General features: G+C 44.3%; 1 protein-coding gene across 1 annotated transcript in view; it reads right to left on the reverse strand.

The window, feature by feature from the left end:
* Window positions 1-785: 785 nt before the first annotated feature.
* Window positions 786-18,925, reverse strand: part of LOC135553265 (nectin-1-like) — a 197,640-nt gene continuing 179,500 nt past the window's right edge. The window contains 2 exon segments of the mRNA XM_064985439.1: window positions 786-4,710; window positions 4,713-4,784. Coding sequence (XP_064841511.1) covers window positions 4,280-4,710; window positions 4,713-4,784 — 503 coding nt within the window. The 3' untranslated portion in view covers window positions 786-4,279.

The following is an 18,925-nucleotide window of genomic DNA, read 5'->3' on the forward strand; positions in this document are numbered from 1 at the left end:
ACTAATGTAAGAAATAACACGTAAAAAACAAAAAACTGCATAGTTTCCTAGGAACGCGAAGCGAGGCGGCCATCTCTGTCGGCGCCGGAAGAATTAGTGGTTCTAAGTAGTGTACCCTATTCTCTATATAGTGCACTGGTTCTCTGTAGTGCACCCTACTCTCTATTTTGTCCACTGGTTCTAAGTAGTGCACTTTACATGATAGGGAGCAATTTGGGATGCAGCCTGGGTCTTTTGTCTCTACATAATGAAATCCTTTTGTCAACTACTGAGTGCCCACCACACCTCCCTACAGACACTAGCAAAGAGTTCTCCTCCCCTCTGAGCTGATGTGTGAAGACATAGACTAGCTCTCTGTACAAAAGAGAACCACTAAAACATCCATATTTCCACTCCCACCTACTCTCACATAAAATCACATGCATAAAACAAGACTTAAGATATCAACCAGTTTAAAGTCAGAATGGCTTCTCTATGTGTTGATGTCCATCACTGGACAGATTTCCCACTCCTACTTGGTTACAGATGTTGCATTGATTTTTTCACCATAATAATATTCTGTTAGTGGCTTAAAAGTTGCACATGAAAACTGAGGTTAAAGTTATGCAGTGGACCGCAGCTACTGGCAGCAGATATTGCGGGTTTAAAAGCCAACCAATCCCCTCTCTAAAGGAGTCAGTTCTGCTGTAGAGGAATCTATTTCTGTTTGATTTGTCTCCCATTTGAATCCATATAGAGATGTTACAAATGATATACAGTACCAGTCAAAAGTTTGGACACACCTACTCATTCAAGGGTTTTTCTTTATTTTTACTTTGTTCAAACATTGTAGAATAATAGTGAAGACATCAAAAATATGAAATAACACATATGGATTCATGTAGCAACCAAAAAAGTGTTAAACAAATCAAATATATTTTATATTGGCCACAACTGGACTAGATTGTGAAAGACTTTTATCCAGACTGTTGAGATATATATTTATATTTAAACACAAAGAAAAAACACCTGCTGCTAAATTCAGTTAGACAACATTTATCATATTTCTGTTCCCTTTGCTTTTAAAACATGTTTCTCTGTAGGCAGAGATGAACACCCACATTTAACATTGTCCTCGTCTCCATTGTGTCCATTGGAGGGTCCTGTTAGAAGGTGCTGTGAGTGGAGGTATCGTACCTTAGGGCCAATTCTACCCAGTCAGACAGTCACCACAGACTCAAAGTCACTATCGAACAAGCCTTCTGCGGAAATCACAAGGTAATGCAAACTCTTTAATAAACACAGAAACTAGAATAAAGAAAAATAGAGCAATGATAACAAAATTAGGGTCATTAAACAATAGGCAAACCCTTTAGGATAACCCCTTTAGGTAAACCCTCTAGGTAAACCCTTTCAAGTTTAAGATACAGATCATGAAATTACATTTCTCAGAGCGTAAGGGAAGCATTACTGTTCTGTATGTTGAAAATACATGACATGATGCCGCTACAACCCATAACAAGATAATTTGTCACAGGGATGCTTCAGGACAGCAGGACCTTCCCCCTTCTCACCTGTTTTCTCTATCTGGAGCTAAAATGGCCGCCAAACTAAGATGGCGCCAAAACAACTCAGCATCTGAAACTAAAACTAGGGCACATTCCGGCACATTGTCCTTCTATATCTACTGGCATCTCCTCTCGGCCTGTATGTATTACTGCCGTGTCCATATGGCTTGTTGTGTTGACATGTGCCGCAGGTCTCAGTACACACCCTGAAGAGTAATAAACACCAGTCATGTCTTTGGAAAACAGCTAGAACATACATGGCCAAAATACATAGTATACTCTGTACTACACTACTATAGTCTGTAGTACTCTTATAGTATACCATGCAGGGAGCTGTAATACATTGTTAAACCAATGATTTATATATACACTAGATTACTTACAGGGGTTGTAAAAAGCTATAAAAATGCATTTATTAATGTCTACGTTAGTTTTTCAACATGTATTCTATAACAGACACCTTAATGCAGACTTTCTAATTATACTATGTGAGCTAAACATAAAAATAAAAAAGGAAAAATATTTCCTTAAAGATGCACTATGCAGGCCTCCCGAGTGGTGTAGCGGTCTGAGGCACTGCACCGCAGTTCTTAAAGTGTCACTGCAAACCTGGGTTCAATCCCAGGCTGTGTCACAGCCGGCCGTGACCGGAGACCCATGAGGCTGGCCGGGATTTCCTTGTCCCATCGCGCTCTAGCGACTCCTTGTGGTGGGTCGGGCGCCTGCAAGCTGATCACGGGCACCTGCAGGCTGACTAAGGGCACCAGCTTGATGGTGTTTTCTCCAACACATTGGTGCGGCTGGCAGGGTTGTTTTTCGGAGAACGCATGGCTCTCGACCTTTGCCTCTCCCGAGTCCGTAGGGAAGTGGCAGCAATGGGACAAGCATGTAACTACCAATTGGATATCACAACAACAAAAAATATGCACTATGCAGCAATCGCTCCACCATTTCCTGGTTGAGAATCATTGTATCATCTAAACCGCTGCTATACATCTTTTTCATAACAAAACACATTTTATTTCCAGCTGTTTGAAGCTGGTGTAATAAACTGAAAGTAAAAGACGCAAAAACGAAACATACGAACAGGAAGCACAGAAATAGTGCACATAGAAACAGATATACCACTTCTTAGCCTGGCTTTCAATGATAACGACAGATCTATAACACACATTTCAATGTGACTTTGGTCAGGTCACCTAAAAACATACATATTGCCGCTTTAAAGTATAATTTTTTGAAAGTACTAGCGTTACTGTCCCCACTACAACAACAAAAAATACTTAAATAGATGGAATTTTGTCCTTGAAACATTTAATTGAAATACTGTAGACTTCCTTTAATTCTTATGGAGTACTTATTCTGGGGAGTGCCAATATAGCCAACCGTTGAGAAGCTTTGAAGCCAATGGCCAATACAATGCATCAGCAATCCAGGATTTATATATATCATTGGGTTAAACCCAGTCTTGTATTGTTGTGTAGTGTTGCAGGTCAATATGAAGCCAGGGAGAGAAGAAGGGGCTATAATGGCATTAAATCTCATTCTCTTAAAACAACACAAACAGATAACTCATATATATCTACAGTATATAAAACTGTTGTTTTGATTGACATGTTACTGTACCCTTTAGTTACTGTACCCTCTAGTTACCCTAGTTGAACCCATAACATACATAAACAAGTTATAAAAAAACAAACAATAGCAGAAAAGGCAATGGTGATGAGAAGAAGAATAAAACAATGTATCATACATCCAGTGTTGGACTTTCACAATGTGCTCAGCAAATACCTCATCTCTCCCAAGTCTCTATACATGTAATACATTTAGAATAGCATGGGAGAACACACAACAATAATACACCTGTATTTTCCAAGCGACCAGATCACTCTTTCTGTCTGGCCTTGAAAGTCAATGGTGGTTGCACACGAGTCCAATTACAATCCGTGTTTAGTATTATTTGCAGTTTCATCTAATGGAATTTCAATACACCATGATGTAATGTTGTTGTTGACATGTTGATGTGTTGTTGTTGATGTAATGTTGTTGCCATGTTGAAGTTGTGTTGTCGTTGACATGTTGATGTAATGTTGTTGATGTAATATTGTTGTTGACATGTTGATGTGTTGTTGTTGACATGTTGAAGTTGTGTTGTCGTTGACATGTTTATGTAATGTTGTTGTTGACATGTTGATATGTTGTTGTTGACATGTTGAAGTTGTGTTGTTGTTCACATATTGATGTAATGTTGTTGTTGACATGTTGTGTTGTTTTTGTTGACGTTGACATGTTGTGTTGTTGTTAACATGTTGATGTAATGTTGTTGACATGTTGATGCAATGTTGTTGTTGATGTGTTGTTGTTGTTATGTTGATGTGTTGTTGACATTTTGATGTGTTGTTGTTGTTGTTGACATGTTGATGTAATGTTGTAGTTGATATTTTGATGTTGACATGTTGATGTGTTGTTGACATTTTAATGTGTTGTTGTTGTTGACATTTTGATGTTGTTGCATGCTCCTTAGGACTTGATAGTGCATTTTTTAAAACATGGTTTTAATTGACTGGGTTCTGATGGGGTTGGGGGTTTGGAGGGGCACTGGACTGAATGTCTGAGATGAAAGGCGGGATGGGGTTGACTAATGGAGGTGAGGGGGTGGTAGTGGTGGTGGTAAGGGAATGGTAGGAGGGTGACACGGGAGGTCGGTTGGTTGGTTTGGTTGTTTGTATCCCCTACACATACCACTCTTTCTTTGAAATGACAGAGCCATCGGTTTGGGACACCATATCATCGGCTATCTCCGTCTCGGGGTCGTACTGGAAAGCAAGAGTCCGTTCGTCATAATCTCTGCTCTCTCCTTCATCCACCGTGAAATAGGGCCTCTTCAAGTCCTCCGCATCTCCGTCAAAATCACGCTCGCTTGCCTCGAACCCTCCGGTCACAGCGATCTGGGCAGGCTTCTTCTCGTCATCTGAGTCGTCTGGGTACTGCAGGTTGTTGGGGATGGGAGGGTGGGCTGGCAGGCCCCCGGCCTTGCTGTAGCCGTTCCCAAACACCTGTTTCTTGGTGCTGTAGTCGCCCTTGAAGGTGCGCTGGCGGCGGCGCAGGAACACAAAGAGCAGGGTGGCAGCCGCCGCTAACAGGACGACCCCGCCCACGGCGCCCCGATGACGGCACCCGCATTGTGCTGCTCCTGCGGGATCTCAGGGCCCCCAGGTGTTGGGTTGTTAGGGAATTCTGGGTAGGAAAAGACAGATGGAAGGGGTGTGTCAGTGCTCAGGTGGGAACAGGAGGAGGGAGTGTGCTTGGTGTGCAGGTGCTATTCTTTAGGAAAGAGGGAAGGGAGACAGGGAGGGATAAGCAAAGGGAGAAGAAAGGATGGAGGAAGGAGGAGGAGCCTGTGGACAACCCCAAAGGCGGCTTTAAACCCCCGCTACAAAGCAAGCTTTAGTCATCGCTAGCCACATGCAGAGGAAAGAGAGAAAGAAACACACAGCCAGTCTGTCTGTCCATCACACACCGTCCCCAAAGAGACAAACATGTTGGAAACAGACACCAATGCAAACTGAAATCCTACACAAGTCTTGAACAGGATATGAGTATTCCCTGGGGTTTTGCAAAGAATGCTTTTACTTTCTAGCTTAAATTAAATCATGATTGTCATCAGTTTAGTGTGTATAATGAAATGCTCTTTCAGGAAATCTGAAGGTTATTGTTTTCAGCCTTGTGAGACAAATGGCCGTGCAGAGAATGAATCATTCAGCAACTGTAACAATTAATATGAATCATCCCTAAAGTAAAGAAGTATGAGATCAGGTCATGCAACAACTTTGAAAAGATGGTACAATTAGATGTATAATTAAGTAAAGATAATGCAGAGAGGGTTGGAATCATACCTGTAGTATGGAAAGCAGGTCATGCAACAAATTTGAAAAGATACTGCATAATGATACTGCATAACGATATTGCATAATGATACTGCATAACTATACTACTGCATAGTGATACTAATGCATAACGATACTACTGCATAATGATACCACATAATGATACTACTGCATAACTATACTACTGCATAACGATACTACTGCATAATGATACTACGGCATAACTATACTACTACATAATGATACTGCTGCATAACGATACTACTGCATAACGATACTACTGCATAATGATACTACTGCATAACTATACTACTGCATAATGATACTACTTCATAACGATACTACTGCATAATGATACTACTGTATAACTATACTACTGCATAATGATACTGCTGCATAACGATACTACTGCATAATGATACTACTGCATAATGATACTGCATAACGATACTGCATAATGATACTGCATAATGATGCTACTGGATAATTATACTGCATAATGATACTACTGCATAACAATAATGCATAACGATACTGCATAATGATACTACTGCATGATGATACTACTGCATAACGATACAGCATAACAATACTGCATAACGATACCGCATAACGATACTGCATAACGATACAGCATAACGATACAGCATAACGATACTACTGCATAATGATACTACTGCATAACGATACTGCATAACGATATTGCATAACGATACTGCATAACGATACTACTGCATAACGATACTGCATAACGATACTGCATAACGATACTACTGCATAACGCTACTGCATAACGCTACTGCATAACGCTACTGCATGATGACACTGCATAATGATATTACTGCATAACGACACTGCATAACGACACTGCATAATGATACTGCATAATGATACTACTGCATCACGATACTGCATAATGATACTACTGCATAACGATACTGCATAACGATGCTGCATAACGATGCTGCATAATGATACTACTGCATAACGATACTGCATAACGATACTGCATAACGATACTGCATAACGATACTACTGCATCACGATACTGCATAATGATACTACTGCATAACGATGCTGCATAACGATGCTGCATAACGATGCTGCATAACGATGCTGCATAGGAAGTAGTAATAACTCAAGACAATGCAGAAAGTTAGGATGCATCCCAAATGTCACCCAAAAAGCAATGCACTATATAGGGATTAGGGTGCCATTTGGAAGGCATTCTGCACTATATAGGGATTAGGGTGCCATTTGGAAGGCATCCTGCACTATATAGGGATTAGGGTGCCATTTGGAAGGTATTTTTAGACACAGGTACAGGTAGGCGTTGGTGTCTAGACAAACAGCTTGTCTAACAGGAACATGATGGCCTTGTCTAACAGGAACATGATGGCCTTGTCTAACAGGAACAGGATGGCCTAGTCTATAAGGAACAGGATGGCCTAGTCTAACAGGAACATGATGGCCTAGTCTAACAGGAACATGATGGCCTTGTCTAACAGGAACAGGATGGCCTAGTCTAACAGGAACATGATGGCCTAGTCTAACAGGAACATGATGGCCTAGTCTATAAGGAACATGATGGCCTTGTCTAACAGGAACATGATGGCCTAGTCTAACAGGAACAGGATGGCCTTGTCTAACAGGAACAGGATGGCCTAGTCTATAAGGAACAGGATGGCCTTGTCTATAAGGAACATGATGGCCTTGTCTAACAGGAACATGATGGCCTTGTCTAACAGGAACAGGATGGCCTAGTCTATAAGGAACAGGATGGCCTTGTCTATAAGGAACAGGATGGCCTTGTCTAACAGGAACAGGATGGCCTAGTCTATAAGGAACAGGATGGCCTTGTCTATAAGGAACAGGATGGCCTTGTCTATAAGGAACAGGATGGCCTTGTCTAACAGGAACAGGATGGCCTTGTCTATAAGGAACAGGATGGCCTAGTCTAACAGGAACAGGATGGCCTAGTCTATAAGGAACAGGATGGCCTAGTCTAACAGGAACAGGATGGCCTAGTCTAACAGGAACAGGATGGCCTTGTCTAACAGGAACATGATGGCCTTGTCTAACAGGAACATGATGGCCTTGTCTAACAGGAACAGGATGGCCTAGTCTATAAGGAACAGGATGGCCTTGTCTATAAGGAACAGGATGGCCTAGTCTATAAGGAACAGGATGGCCTAGTCTAACAGGAACAGGATGGCCTAGTCTATAAGGAACATGATGGCCTTGTCTAACAGGAACATGATGGCCTTGTCTATAAGGAACAGGATGGCCTAGTCTAACAGGAACAGGATGGCCTTGTCTATAAGGAACAGGATGGCCTAGTCTAACAGGAACAGGATGGCCTAGTCTATAAGGAACATGATGGCCTTGTCTAACAGGAACATGATGGCCTTGTCTATAAGGAACAGGATGGCCTAGTCTAACAGGAACATGATGGCCTTGTCTATAAGGAACAGGATGGCCTAGTCTAACAGGAACAGGATGGCCTAGTCTATAAGGAACAGGATGGCCTTGTCTATAAGGAACAGGATGGCCTAGTCTATAAGGAACAGGATGGCCTAGTCTATAAGGAACATGATGGCCTTGTCTAACAGGAACATGATGGCCTTGTCTAACAGGAACAGGATGGCCTTGTCTATAAGGAACAGGATGGCCTAGTCTACAAGGAACAGGATGGCCTTGTCTAACAGGAACATGATGGCCTAGTCTAACAAGAACATAATGGCCTAGTCTATAAGGAACAGGATGGCCTAGTCTATAAGGAACAGGATGGCCTAGTCTAACAGGAACAGGATGGCCTAGTCTAACAGGAACAGGATGGCCTAGTCTACAAGGAACAGGATGGCCTTGTCTAACAGGAACATGATGGCCTAGTCTAACAAGAACATAATGGCCTAGTCTATAAGGAACAGGATGGCCTAGTCTATAAGGAACAGGATGGCCTAGTCTAACAGGAACATAATGGCCTAGTCTATAAGGAACAGGATGGCCTAGTCTATAAGGAACAGGATGGCCTAGTCTAACAGGAACAGGATGACCTAGTCTACAAGGAACAGGATGGCCTTGTCTAACAGGAACATGATGGCCTAGTCTAACAAGAACATAATGGCCTAGTCTATAAGGAACAGGATGGCCTAGTCTATAAGGAACAGGATGGCCTAGTCTAACAGGAACAGGATGGCCTAGTCTACAAGGAACAGGATGGCCTTGTCTAACAGGAACATGATGGCCTAGTCTAACAAGAACATAATGGCCTAGTCTATAAGGAACAGGATGGCCTAGTCTATAAGGAACAGGATGGCCTTGTCTAACAGGAACATGATGGCCTAGTCTATAAGGAACAGGATGGCCTAGTCTAACAGGAACATGATGGCCTAGTCTAACAGGAACAGGATGGCCTAGTCTATAAGGAACAGGATGGTCTTGTCTAACAGGAACAGGATGGCCTTGTCTATAAGGAACAGGATGGCCTAGTCTAACAGGAACAGGATGGCCTAGTCTATAAGGAACAGGATGGCCTTGTCTAACAGGAACATGATGGCCTAGTCTAACAGGAACAGAATGGCCTAGTCTATAAGGAACAGGATGGCCTTGTCTAACAGGAACATGATGGCCTAGTCTAACAAGAACATAATGGCCTAGTCTATAAGGAACAGGATGGCCTTGTCTAACAGGAACATGATGGCCTAGTCTAACAGGAACAGAATGGCCTAGTCTATAAGGAACAGGATGGTCTTGTCTAACAGGAACATGAGGATGGGAGGGACAGCAGGGGGAGAGGAGGAGAGGAGGGACAGCAGGGGGAGAGGAGGAGAGGAGGGACAGCAGGGGGAGAGGAGGGACAGCAGGGAGGGAGGAAGGAGGGGAGGGACAGCAGGGGGAGAGGAGGAGAGGAGGGACAGCAGGGGGAGAGGAGGAGAGGAGGAACAGCAGGGGGAGAAGAGGGACAGCAGGGAGGGAGGAAGGATAGGAGGGACAGCAGGGGAGAGTAGGAGAGGAGGGACAGCAGGGGGAGAGGAGGAGAGGAGGGACAGCAGGGAGAGACAGCAGGGGGAGAGGAGGGACAGCATGGGGGGAGGAGGTATAGCATGGGGGGAGGAGGAACAGAGGGAGGGAGGGAGGGACAGGATGGGAGGAAGGAGGGATGGAGGGACATTAGGGAAGGAGAGAGGGACAGGAGGGAGGAAGAAAGGAGAGGAGGGACAGGAGGGAGTAAGGAGGGACAGGAGGGGGAGAGGAGGGACAGCAGGGAGGGAGGAGGGACAGGAGGGAGGGACAGAGGGACAGCATGGGGGGAGGAGGGACATGAGGGAGGGAGGAATGATAGGAGGGACAGCAGGGGAGAGGAGGGAGGAGGAACAGCAGCGGGAGAAGAGGGACAGCAGGGAGGGAGGAAGGATAGGAGGGACAGCAGGGGAGAGGAGGAGAGGAGGGACAGCAGGGGGAGAGGAGGAGAGGAGGGACAGCAGGGAGAGACAGCAGGGGGAGAGGAGGGACAGCAGGGAGGGAGGAAGGATAGGAGGGACAGCAGGGGAGAGGAGGAGAGGAGGAACAGCAGGGGGAGAAGAGGGACAGCAGGGAGGGAGGAAGGATAGGAGGGACAGCAGGGGAGAGGAGGGACAGCAGGGGGAGAGGAGGAGAGGAGGGACAGCAGGGAGAACAGCAGGGGGAGAGGAGGGACAGCATGGGGGGAGGAGGTATAGCATGGGGGGGAGGAGGAACAGAGGGAGGGAGGGAGGGACAGGATGGGAGGAAGGGGGGATGGAGGGACATTAGGGAAGGAGAGAGGGACAGGAGGGAGGAAGAAAGGAGAGGAGGGACAGGAGGGAGTAAGGAGGGACAGGAGGGAGGGACAGAGGGACAGCATGGGGGGAGGAGGGACATGAGGGAGGGAGGAAGGATAGGAGGGACAGCAGGGGAGAGGAGGAGAGGAGGAACAGCAGGGGGAGAAGAGGGACAGCAGGGAGGGAGGAAGGATAGGAGGGACAGCAGGGGAGAGGAGGAGAGGAGGGACAGCAGGGGGAGAGGAGGAGAGGAGGGACAGCAGGGAGAGACAGGAGGGGGAGAGGAGGGACAGCATGGGGGGAGGAGGTATAGCATGGGGGGGAGGAGGAACAGAGGGAGGGAGGGAGGGACAGGATGGGAGGAAGGAGGGATGGAGGGACATTAGGGAAGGAGAGAGGGACAGGAGGGAGGAAGAAAGGAGAGGAGGGACAGTAGGGAGTAAGGAGGGACAGGAGGGGGAGAGGAGGGACAGCAGGGAGGGAGGAGGGACAGGAGGGAGGGACAGAGGGACAGCATGGGGGGAGGAGGGACATGAGGGAGGGACAGAGGGAGGAAGGAGGGATGGAGGGACAGGAGGGAGAGACAGGAGGGGCGGGGGGAGGGAGAGACAAAGGCTTTATTATCATTATCTACGGTCAAGCAGCAAACACATCCAGCTTTGAAAATAATAGAAGTTTCACTGTATGCCTCATAACTCATTGTTACAGTCCAACCTCAAGCCTGAACAATACTGCTGTACCCTGTAAACCAACACCCATAGAGGATTAAATTCTCAACTGACAAAAAACATAGAATTTCTTCAAAATACACTTTAAGCAGACTACAACGACACCCTAAACAATATATTCAACATCTCTCCCCACCACTATCTCTCTGTCCCCACCAATATCTCTCTCTCTCTCCCTCTGTCTCCCCACCACTATCTCTCTCTCTCCCCACCACTGTCTCTCTCCCTCTGTCTCCCCACCACTATCTCTCTCTCCCCACCTCTGTCTCTCTCCCCACCACTGTCTCTCTCTCCCAACCACTATCCCTCTCCATCTCTCTCTCTATCTCAACCCTCCTATCTCTTTCTCTCTCTCTTCCCCAGATGTCCATTAGGCTACATGCATGCTATATGGGTAGGCGTGTGTCCTATAGGAAGACCACTGTTAACACTGAGGTGGTGTGTCCTAGTAGGAAGACCACTGTTAACACTGAGGTGGTGTGTCCTATAGGAAGACCACTGTTAACACTGAGGTGGTGTGTCCTAGTAGGAAGACCACTGTTAACACTGAGGTGGTGTGTCCTAGTAGGAAGACCACTGTTAACACTGAGGTGGTGTGTCCTATAGGAAGACCACTGTTAACACTGAGGTGGTGTGTCCTATAGGAAGACCACTGTTAACACTGAGGTGGTGTTTCCTAGTAGGAAGACCACTGTTAACACTGAGGAGGTGTGTCCTAGTAGGAAGACCACTGTTAACACTGAGGTGGTGTGTCCTAGTAGGAAGACCACTGTTAACACTGAGGTGGTGTGTCCTATAGGAAGACCACTGTTAACACTGAGGTGGTGTGTCTTATAGGAAGACCACTGTTAACACTGAGGTGGTGTGTCCCAGTAGGAAGACCACTGTTAACACTGAGGTGGTGTGTCCCAGTAGGAAGACCACTGTTAACACTGAGGTGGTGTGTCCCAGTAGGAAGACCACTGTTAACACTGAGGTGGTGTGTCCCAGTAGGAAGACCACTGTTAACACTGAGGTGGTGTGTCCTATAGGAAGACCACTTAACACTGAGGAGGTGTGTCCTATAGGAAGACCACTGTTAACACTGAGGAGGTGTGTCCTATAGGAAGACCACTTAACACTGAGGTGGTGTGTCCTATAGGAAGACCACTGTTAACACTGAGGAGGTGTGTCCTAGTAGGAAGACCACTGTTAACACTGAGGTGGTGTATCCTATAGGAAGACCACTGTTAACACTGAGGTGGTGTTTCCTAGTAGGAAGACCACTGTTAACACTGAGGTGGTGTGTCCTATAGGAAGACCACTGTTAACACTGAGGTGGTGTGTCCTAGTAGGAAGACCACTGTTAACACTGAGGAGGTGTGTCCTATAGGAAGACCACTGTTAACACTGAGGTGGTGTGTCCTAGTAGGAAGACCACTGTTAACACTGAGGAGGTGTGTCCTATAGGAAGACCACTGTTAACACTGAGGTGGTGTGTCCTAGTAGGAAGACCACTGTTAACACTGAGGAGGTGTGTCCTAGTAGGAAGACCACTGTTAACACTGAGGTGGTGTGTCCTAGTAGGAAGACCACTGTTAACACTGAGGAGGTGTGTCCTATAGGAAGACCACTGTTAACACTGAGGAGGTGTGTCCTAGTAGGAAGACCACTGTTAACACTGAGGTGGTGTATCCTATAGGAAGACCACTGTTAACACTGAGGTGGTGTTTCCTAGTAGGAAGACCACTGTTAACACTGAGGTGGTGTTTCCTAGTAGGAAGACCACTGTTAACACTGAGGTGGTGTGTCCTAGTAGGAAGACCACTGTTAACACTGAGGAGGTGTGTCCTATAGGAAGACCACTGTTAACACTGAGGTGGTGTGTCCTAGTAGGAAGACCACTGTTAACACTGAGGAGGTGTGTCCTATAGGAAGACCACTGTTAACACTGAGGTGGTGTGTCCTAGTAGGAAGACCACTGTTAACACTGAGGAGGTGTGTCCTAGTAGGAAGACCACTGTTAACACTGAGGTGGTGTGTCCTAGTAGGAAGACCACTGTTAACACTGAGGAGGTGTGTCCTATAGGAAGACCACTGTTAACACTGAGGTCATGTCTCCTAGTAGGAAGACCACTGAGGTGGTGTGCCCTAGGAGAAAGACCACTTTGTGCAGCTCACCCTGCACTAACATAAATAACATGAGCATGTCTACTTCTGCTAAGCTTCCCAGTAAAGCAATGAAAACAATCAAGCATCCCAGAAAAGTCCTCAAAAAGTAGCCCATGTTAACATATGTAGCCTAAGAAACAAGGTTCATGAAATTAATAAGTTGCTAGTAACAGATGACATTCATAGTCTCTGAAACTCACTTAGATAATACCTGTCATTATACAATGGTAGCAATACATGGCTATAACATCTACAGAAAAGACAGAAATGCCAATGGTGGAGGTGTTGCTATTTATATTCAGAACCACATTCCTGTAAAGAATAGAGAGGATCTCATGTTAAATACTGTTGAAGTCATATGGCTACAGGTTCATCTGCCTCACCTAAAGTCCATTCTGGTGGGAACCCGCCGTAGACCACCAAGCACTAACAGTCAGTATCTGGATAATGTGTGTGAAATGCTTGATAATGTATGTGATATCAACAGAGAGGTATATTTTCTGGGTGATTTAAATATTGATGAGCTGCCCACTCAAGAAAAAGCTTCAAACTGTAACCAGTCACTGCAACCTGGTTCAGGTTATCAGTCAACCTACCAAGGTAGTTACAAACAGCACAGGAATGAAATCATCAACATGTATTGATCACATCTTTACTAATGTTGCAGAAATGTACTTTAAAACAGAATCCAAATCCATAGGATGTAGTGATCACAATACAATAGCCATATCTAGGAAAACCGAAGTTCCAAAGGTTGGGCCTAATATAGTGTATAAGAGGTCATACAATAAGTTTTGTAGTAATTCCTCTGTTGATGATGTAAAGAATATTTGTTGGTCTGTGGTGTGTAATGAGGAGCAAACAGACTTTGCACTTGACACATTTATGAAACTACTTATTCCAGTTACTAATAAGCACACATTAAGGAAATGACAGTAAAAACTGTTAAATCCCCTTGGATTGATGAGGAATTAAACATTGTATGGTTGAGAAGGATGAGGCAAAAGGAATGGGAAATAACTCTGGCAGCACAACCCATTGTTAAACGTACTGCAAATTGAGAAATCATGTGACTAAAGTGAATATAAAGAAGAAACTATACTACGAAACAAAGGTAAATAACATAAAGAATGATGGTAAAAAGCTTTGGGGCCTTAAATGAAATGTTGGGGAAAAAGTCTATCTCAGCTCCATCATTCATTGAATCAGATGGTTCATTCATTACAGAGCCTACTGATATTGTCAACTACTTTAAAGATTTTTTCATTGGTAAGATTAGCAAACTTAGGCATGACATGCCACCAACAAATGCTGACACTACACATCCAAGTATATCGGACCAAGTTATGAAATACAAGTACTGTACTTTTGAATTCCATAAAGTCAGTGTGGAAGAGGTGAAAAAGTATTGTTGTCTATCAACAATGACAAGCCAGCAGGGTCTGAAAACTTGTATGGAAAATGACTGAGGATAATAGCGAACGATATTGCCACTCCTATTTACCACATCTTCAATCTAAACCTACGAGAAAGTGTGTTCCCTCAGGTCTGGAGGGAAGCAAAAGTCATTCCGCTACCTAAAAATAGTAAAGCCCCCTTTACTGGCTCAAATAGCCGACCAATCAGCCTGTTACCAACCCTTAGTAAACAACTGGAAAAAACTTGTGTTTGACTAGATGCAATGCTATTTCACAGTAAACAAATTGACAACATAATTTCAGCACGCTTATAGAGAATGGCATTCAATAAGCACAGCACTTACACAAAAAAAATTGATGATAAAAATATTGTGGGGGCTGTTTTGTTAGACTTCAGTGCGCCTTTTTACATTATCGATCATAGTCTGCTGCTGGAAAAACATATCTGTTATGGCTTTACACCCCTGCTCTATTGTGGATAAAGAGTTAAACGGCCTAACAGAACACAGAGGGTGTTCTAGAATGTGTTATGGCTTTACACCCCTGCTCTATTGTGGATAAAGAGTTAAACGGCCTAACAGAACACAGAGGGTGTTCTAGAATGTGTTATGGCTTTACACCCCTGCTCTATTGTGGATAAAGATAAAGAACAGAACACAGAGGGTGTTCTAGAATGTGTTATGGCTTTACACCCCTGCTCTATTGTGGATAAAGAGTTAAACCTAACAGAACACAGAGGGTGTTCTAGAATGTGTTATGGCTTTACACCCCTGCTCTATTGTGGATAAAGAGTTAAACGGCCTAACAGAACACAGAGGGTGTTCTAGAATGTGTTATGGCTTTACACCCCTGCTCTATTGTGGATAAAGAGTTAAACGGCCTAACAGAACACAGAGGGTGTTCTAGAATGTGTTATGGCTTTACACTCTATTGTGGATAAAGAGTTAAACCCTGAACACAGAGGGTCTATTGTGGATAAAGAGTTAAACGGCCTAACAGAACACAGAGGGTGTTCTAGAATGTGTTATGGCTTTACACCCCTGCTCTATTGTGGATAAAGAGTTAAACGGCCTAACAGAACACAGAGGGTGTTCTAGAATGTGTTATGGCTTTACACCCCTGCTCTATTGTGGATAAAGAGTTAAACGGCCTAACAGAACACAGAGGGTGTTCTAGAATGTGTTATGGCTTTACACCCCTGCTCTATTGTGGATAAAGAGTTAAACGGCCTAACACAACACAGAGGGTGTTCTAGAATGTGTTATGGCTTTACACCCCTGCTCTATTGTGGATAAAGAGTTAAACGGCCTAACAGAACACAGAGGGTGTTAGAATGTGTTATGGCTTTACACCCCTAGAATGTGTTATGGCTTTACACCCCTGCTCTATTGTGGATAAAGAGTTAAACGGCCTAACAGAACACAGAGGGTGTTCTAGAATGTGTTATGGCTTTACACCCCTGCTCTATTGTGGATAAAGAGTTAAACGGCCTAACAGAACACAGAGGGTGTTCTAGAATGTGTTATGGGCTCTATTGTGGATAAAGAGTTAAACTAACAGAACACAGAGGGTGTTCTAGAATGGCTTTACACCCCTGCTCTATTGTGGATAAAGAGTTAAACGGCCTAACAGAACACAGAGGGTGTTCTAGAATGTGTTATGGCTTTACACCCTGCTCTATTGTGGATAAAGAGTTAAACTCACAACACAGAGGGTGTTCTAGAATGTGATAAAGAGTTAAAGAGTTAAACGGCCTAACAGAACACAGAGGGTGTTCTAGAATGTGTTATGGCTTTACACCCCTGCTCTATTGTGGATAAAGAGTTAAACGGCCTAACAGAACACAGAGGGTGTTCTAGAATGTGTTATGGCTTTACACCCCTGCTCTATTGTGGATAAAGAGTTAAACGGCCTAACAGAACACAGAGGGTGTTCTAGAATGTGTTATGGCTTTACACCTGGCTTAACAGAACCCTGCTCTATTGTGGATAAAGAGTTAAACGGCCTAACACAACACAGAGGGTGTTCTAGAATGTGTTATGGCTTTACACCCCTGCTCTATTGTGGATAAAGAGTTAAACGGCCTAACAGAACACAGAGGGTGTTCTAGAATGTGTTATGGCTTTACACCCCTGCTCTATTGTGGATAAAGAGTTAAACGGCCTAACAGAACACAGAGGGTGTTCTAGAATGTGTTATGGCTTTACACCCCTGCTAACAGAACACAGAGGGTGTTCTAGAATGTGTTATGGCTTTACACCCCTGCTCTATTGTGGATAAAGAGTTAAACAACAGAACACAGAGGGTGTTCTAGAATGTGTTATGGCTTTACACCCCTGCTCTATTGTGGATAAAGAGTTAAACGGCCTAACAGAACACAGAGGGTGTTCTAGAATGTGTTATGGCTTTACACCCCTGCTCTATTGTGGATAAAGAGTTAAACGGCCTAACAGAACACAGAGGGTGTTCTAGAATGTGTTATGGCTTTACACCCCTGCTCTATTGTGGATAAAGAGTTAAACGGCCTAACAGAACACAGAGGGTGTTCTAGAATGTGTTATGGCTTTACACCCCTGCTCTATTGTGGATAAAGAACACAGAGGGTGAGGCTTTACACCCCTGCTAAACGGCCTAACAGAACACAGAGGGTGTTCTAGAATGTGTTATGGCTTTACACCCCTGCTCTATTGTGGATAAAGAGTTAAACGGAACACAGAGGGTCTAACAGAACACAGAGGGTGTTCTAGAATGTGTTATGGCTTTACACCCCTGCTCTATTGTGGATAAAGAGTTAAACGGCCTAACAGAACACAGAGGGTGTTCTAGAATGTGTTATGGCTTTACACCCCTGCTCTATTGTGGATAAAGAGTTAAACGGCCTAACAGAACACAGAGGGTGTTCTAGAATGTGTTATGGCTTTACACCCCTGCTCTATTGTGGATAAAGAGTTAAACGGCCTAACAGAACACAGAGGGTGTTCTAGAATGTGTTATGGCTTTACACCCCTGCTCTATTGTGGATAAAGAGTTAAACGGCCTAACAGAACACAGAGGGTGTTCTAGAATGTGTTATGGCTTTACACCCCTGCTCTATTGTGGATAAAGAGTTAAACGGCCTAACAGAACACAGAGGGTGTTCTAGAATGTGTTATGGCTTTACACCCCTGCTCTATTGTGGATAAAGAGTTAAACGGCCTAACAGAACACAGAGGGTGTTCTAGAATGTGTTATGGCTTTACACCCCTGCTCTATTGTGGATAAAGAGTTAAACGGCCTAACAGAACACAGAGGGTGTTCTAGAATGTGTTATGGCTTTACACCCCTGCTCTATTGTGGATAAAGAGTTAAACGGCCTAACACAACACAGAGGGTGTTCTAGAATGTGTTATGGCTTTACACCCCTGCTCTATTGTGGATAAAGAGTTAAACGGCCTAACAGAACACAGAGGGTGTTCTAGAATGTGGCTTTATGGTGGATAAAGAGTTAAACGGCCTAACAGAACACAGAGGGTTTCTACACCCCTGCTCTATTGTGGATAAAGAGTTAAACGGAGGGTGTTCTAGAATGTGTTATGGCTAACATTGTGGATAAAGAGTTAAACAACAGAACACAGAGGGTGTTCTAGAATGTGTTATGGCTTTACACCCCTGCTCTATTGTGGATAAAGAGTTAAACGGCCTAACACAACACAGAGGGTGTTCTAGAATGTGTTATGGCTTTACACCCCTGCTCTATTGTGGATAAAGAGTTAAACGGCCTAACAGAACACAGAGGGTGTTCTAGAATGTGTTATGGCTTTACACCCCTGCTCTATTGTGGATAAAGAGTTAAACGGCCTAACAGAACACAGAGGGTGTTCTAGAATGTGTTATGGCTTTACACCCCTGCTCTATTGTGGATAAAGAGTTAAACGGCCTAACACAACACAGAGGGTGTTCTAGAATGTGTTATGGCTTTACACCCCTGCTCTATTGTGGATAAAGAGTTAAACGGCCTAACAGAACACAGAGGGTGTTCTAGAATGTGTTATGGCTTTACACCCCTGCTCTATTGTGGATAAAGAGTTAAACGGCCTAACAGAACACAGAGGGTGTTCTAGAATGTGTTATGGCTTTACACCCCTGCTCTATTGTGGATAAAGAGTTAAACGGCCTAACAGAACACAGAGGGTGTTCTAGAATGTGTTATGGCTTTACACCCCTGCTCTATTGTGGATAAAGAGTTAAACGGAACACAGAGGGTGTTCTAGAATGTGTTATGGCTTTACACCCTGCTCTATTGTGGATAAAGAGTTAAACAACAGAACACAGAGGGTGTTCTAGAATGTGTTATGGCTTTACACCCCTGCTCTATTGTGGATAAAGAGTTAAACGGCCTAACACAACACAGAG

Source organism: Oncorhynchus masou, chromosome 13, assembly GCF_036934945.1.
Source record: "Oncorhynchus masou masou isolate Uvic2021 chromosome 13, UVic_Omas_1.1, whole genome shotgun sequence".
Classification (NCBI taxonomy): Eukaryota; Metazoa; Chordata; class Actinopteri; order Salmoniformes; family Salmonidae; genus Oncorhynchus; species Oncorhynchus masou.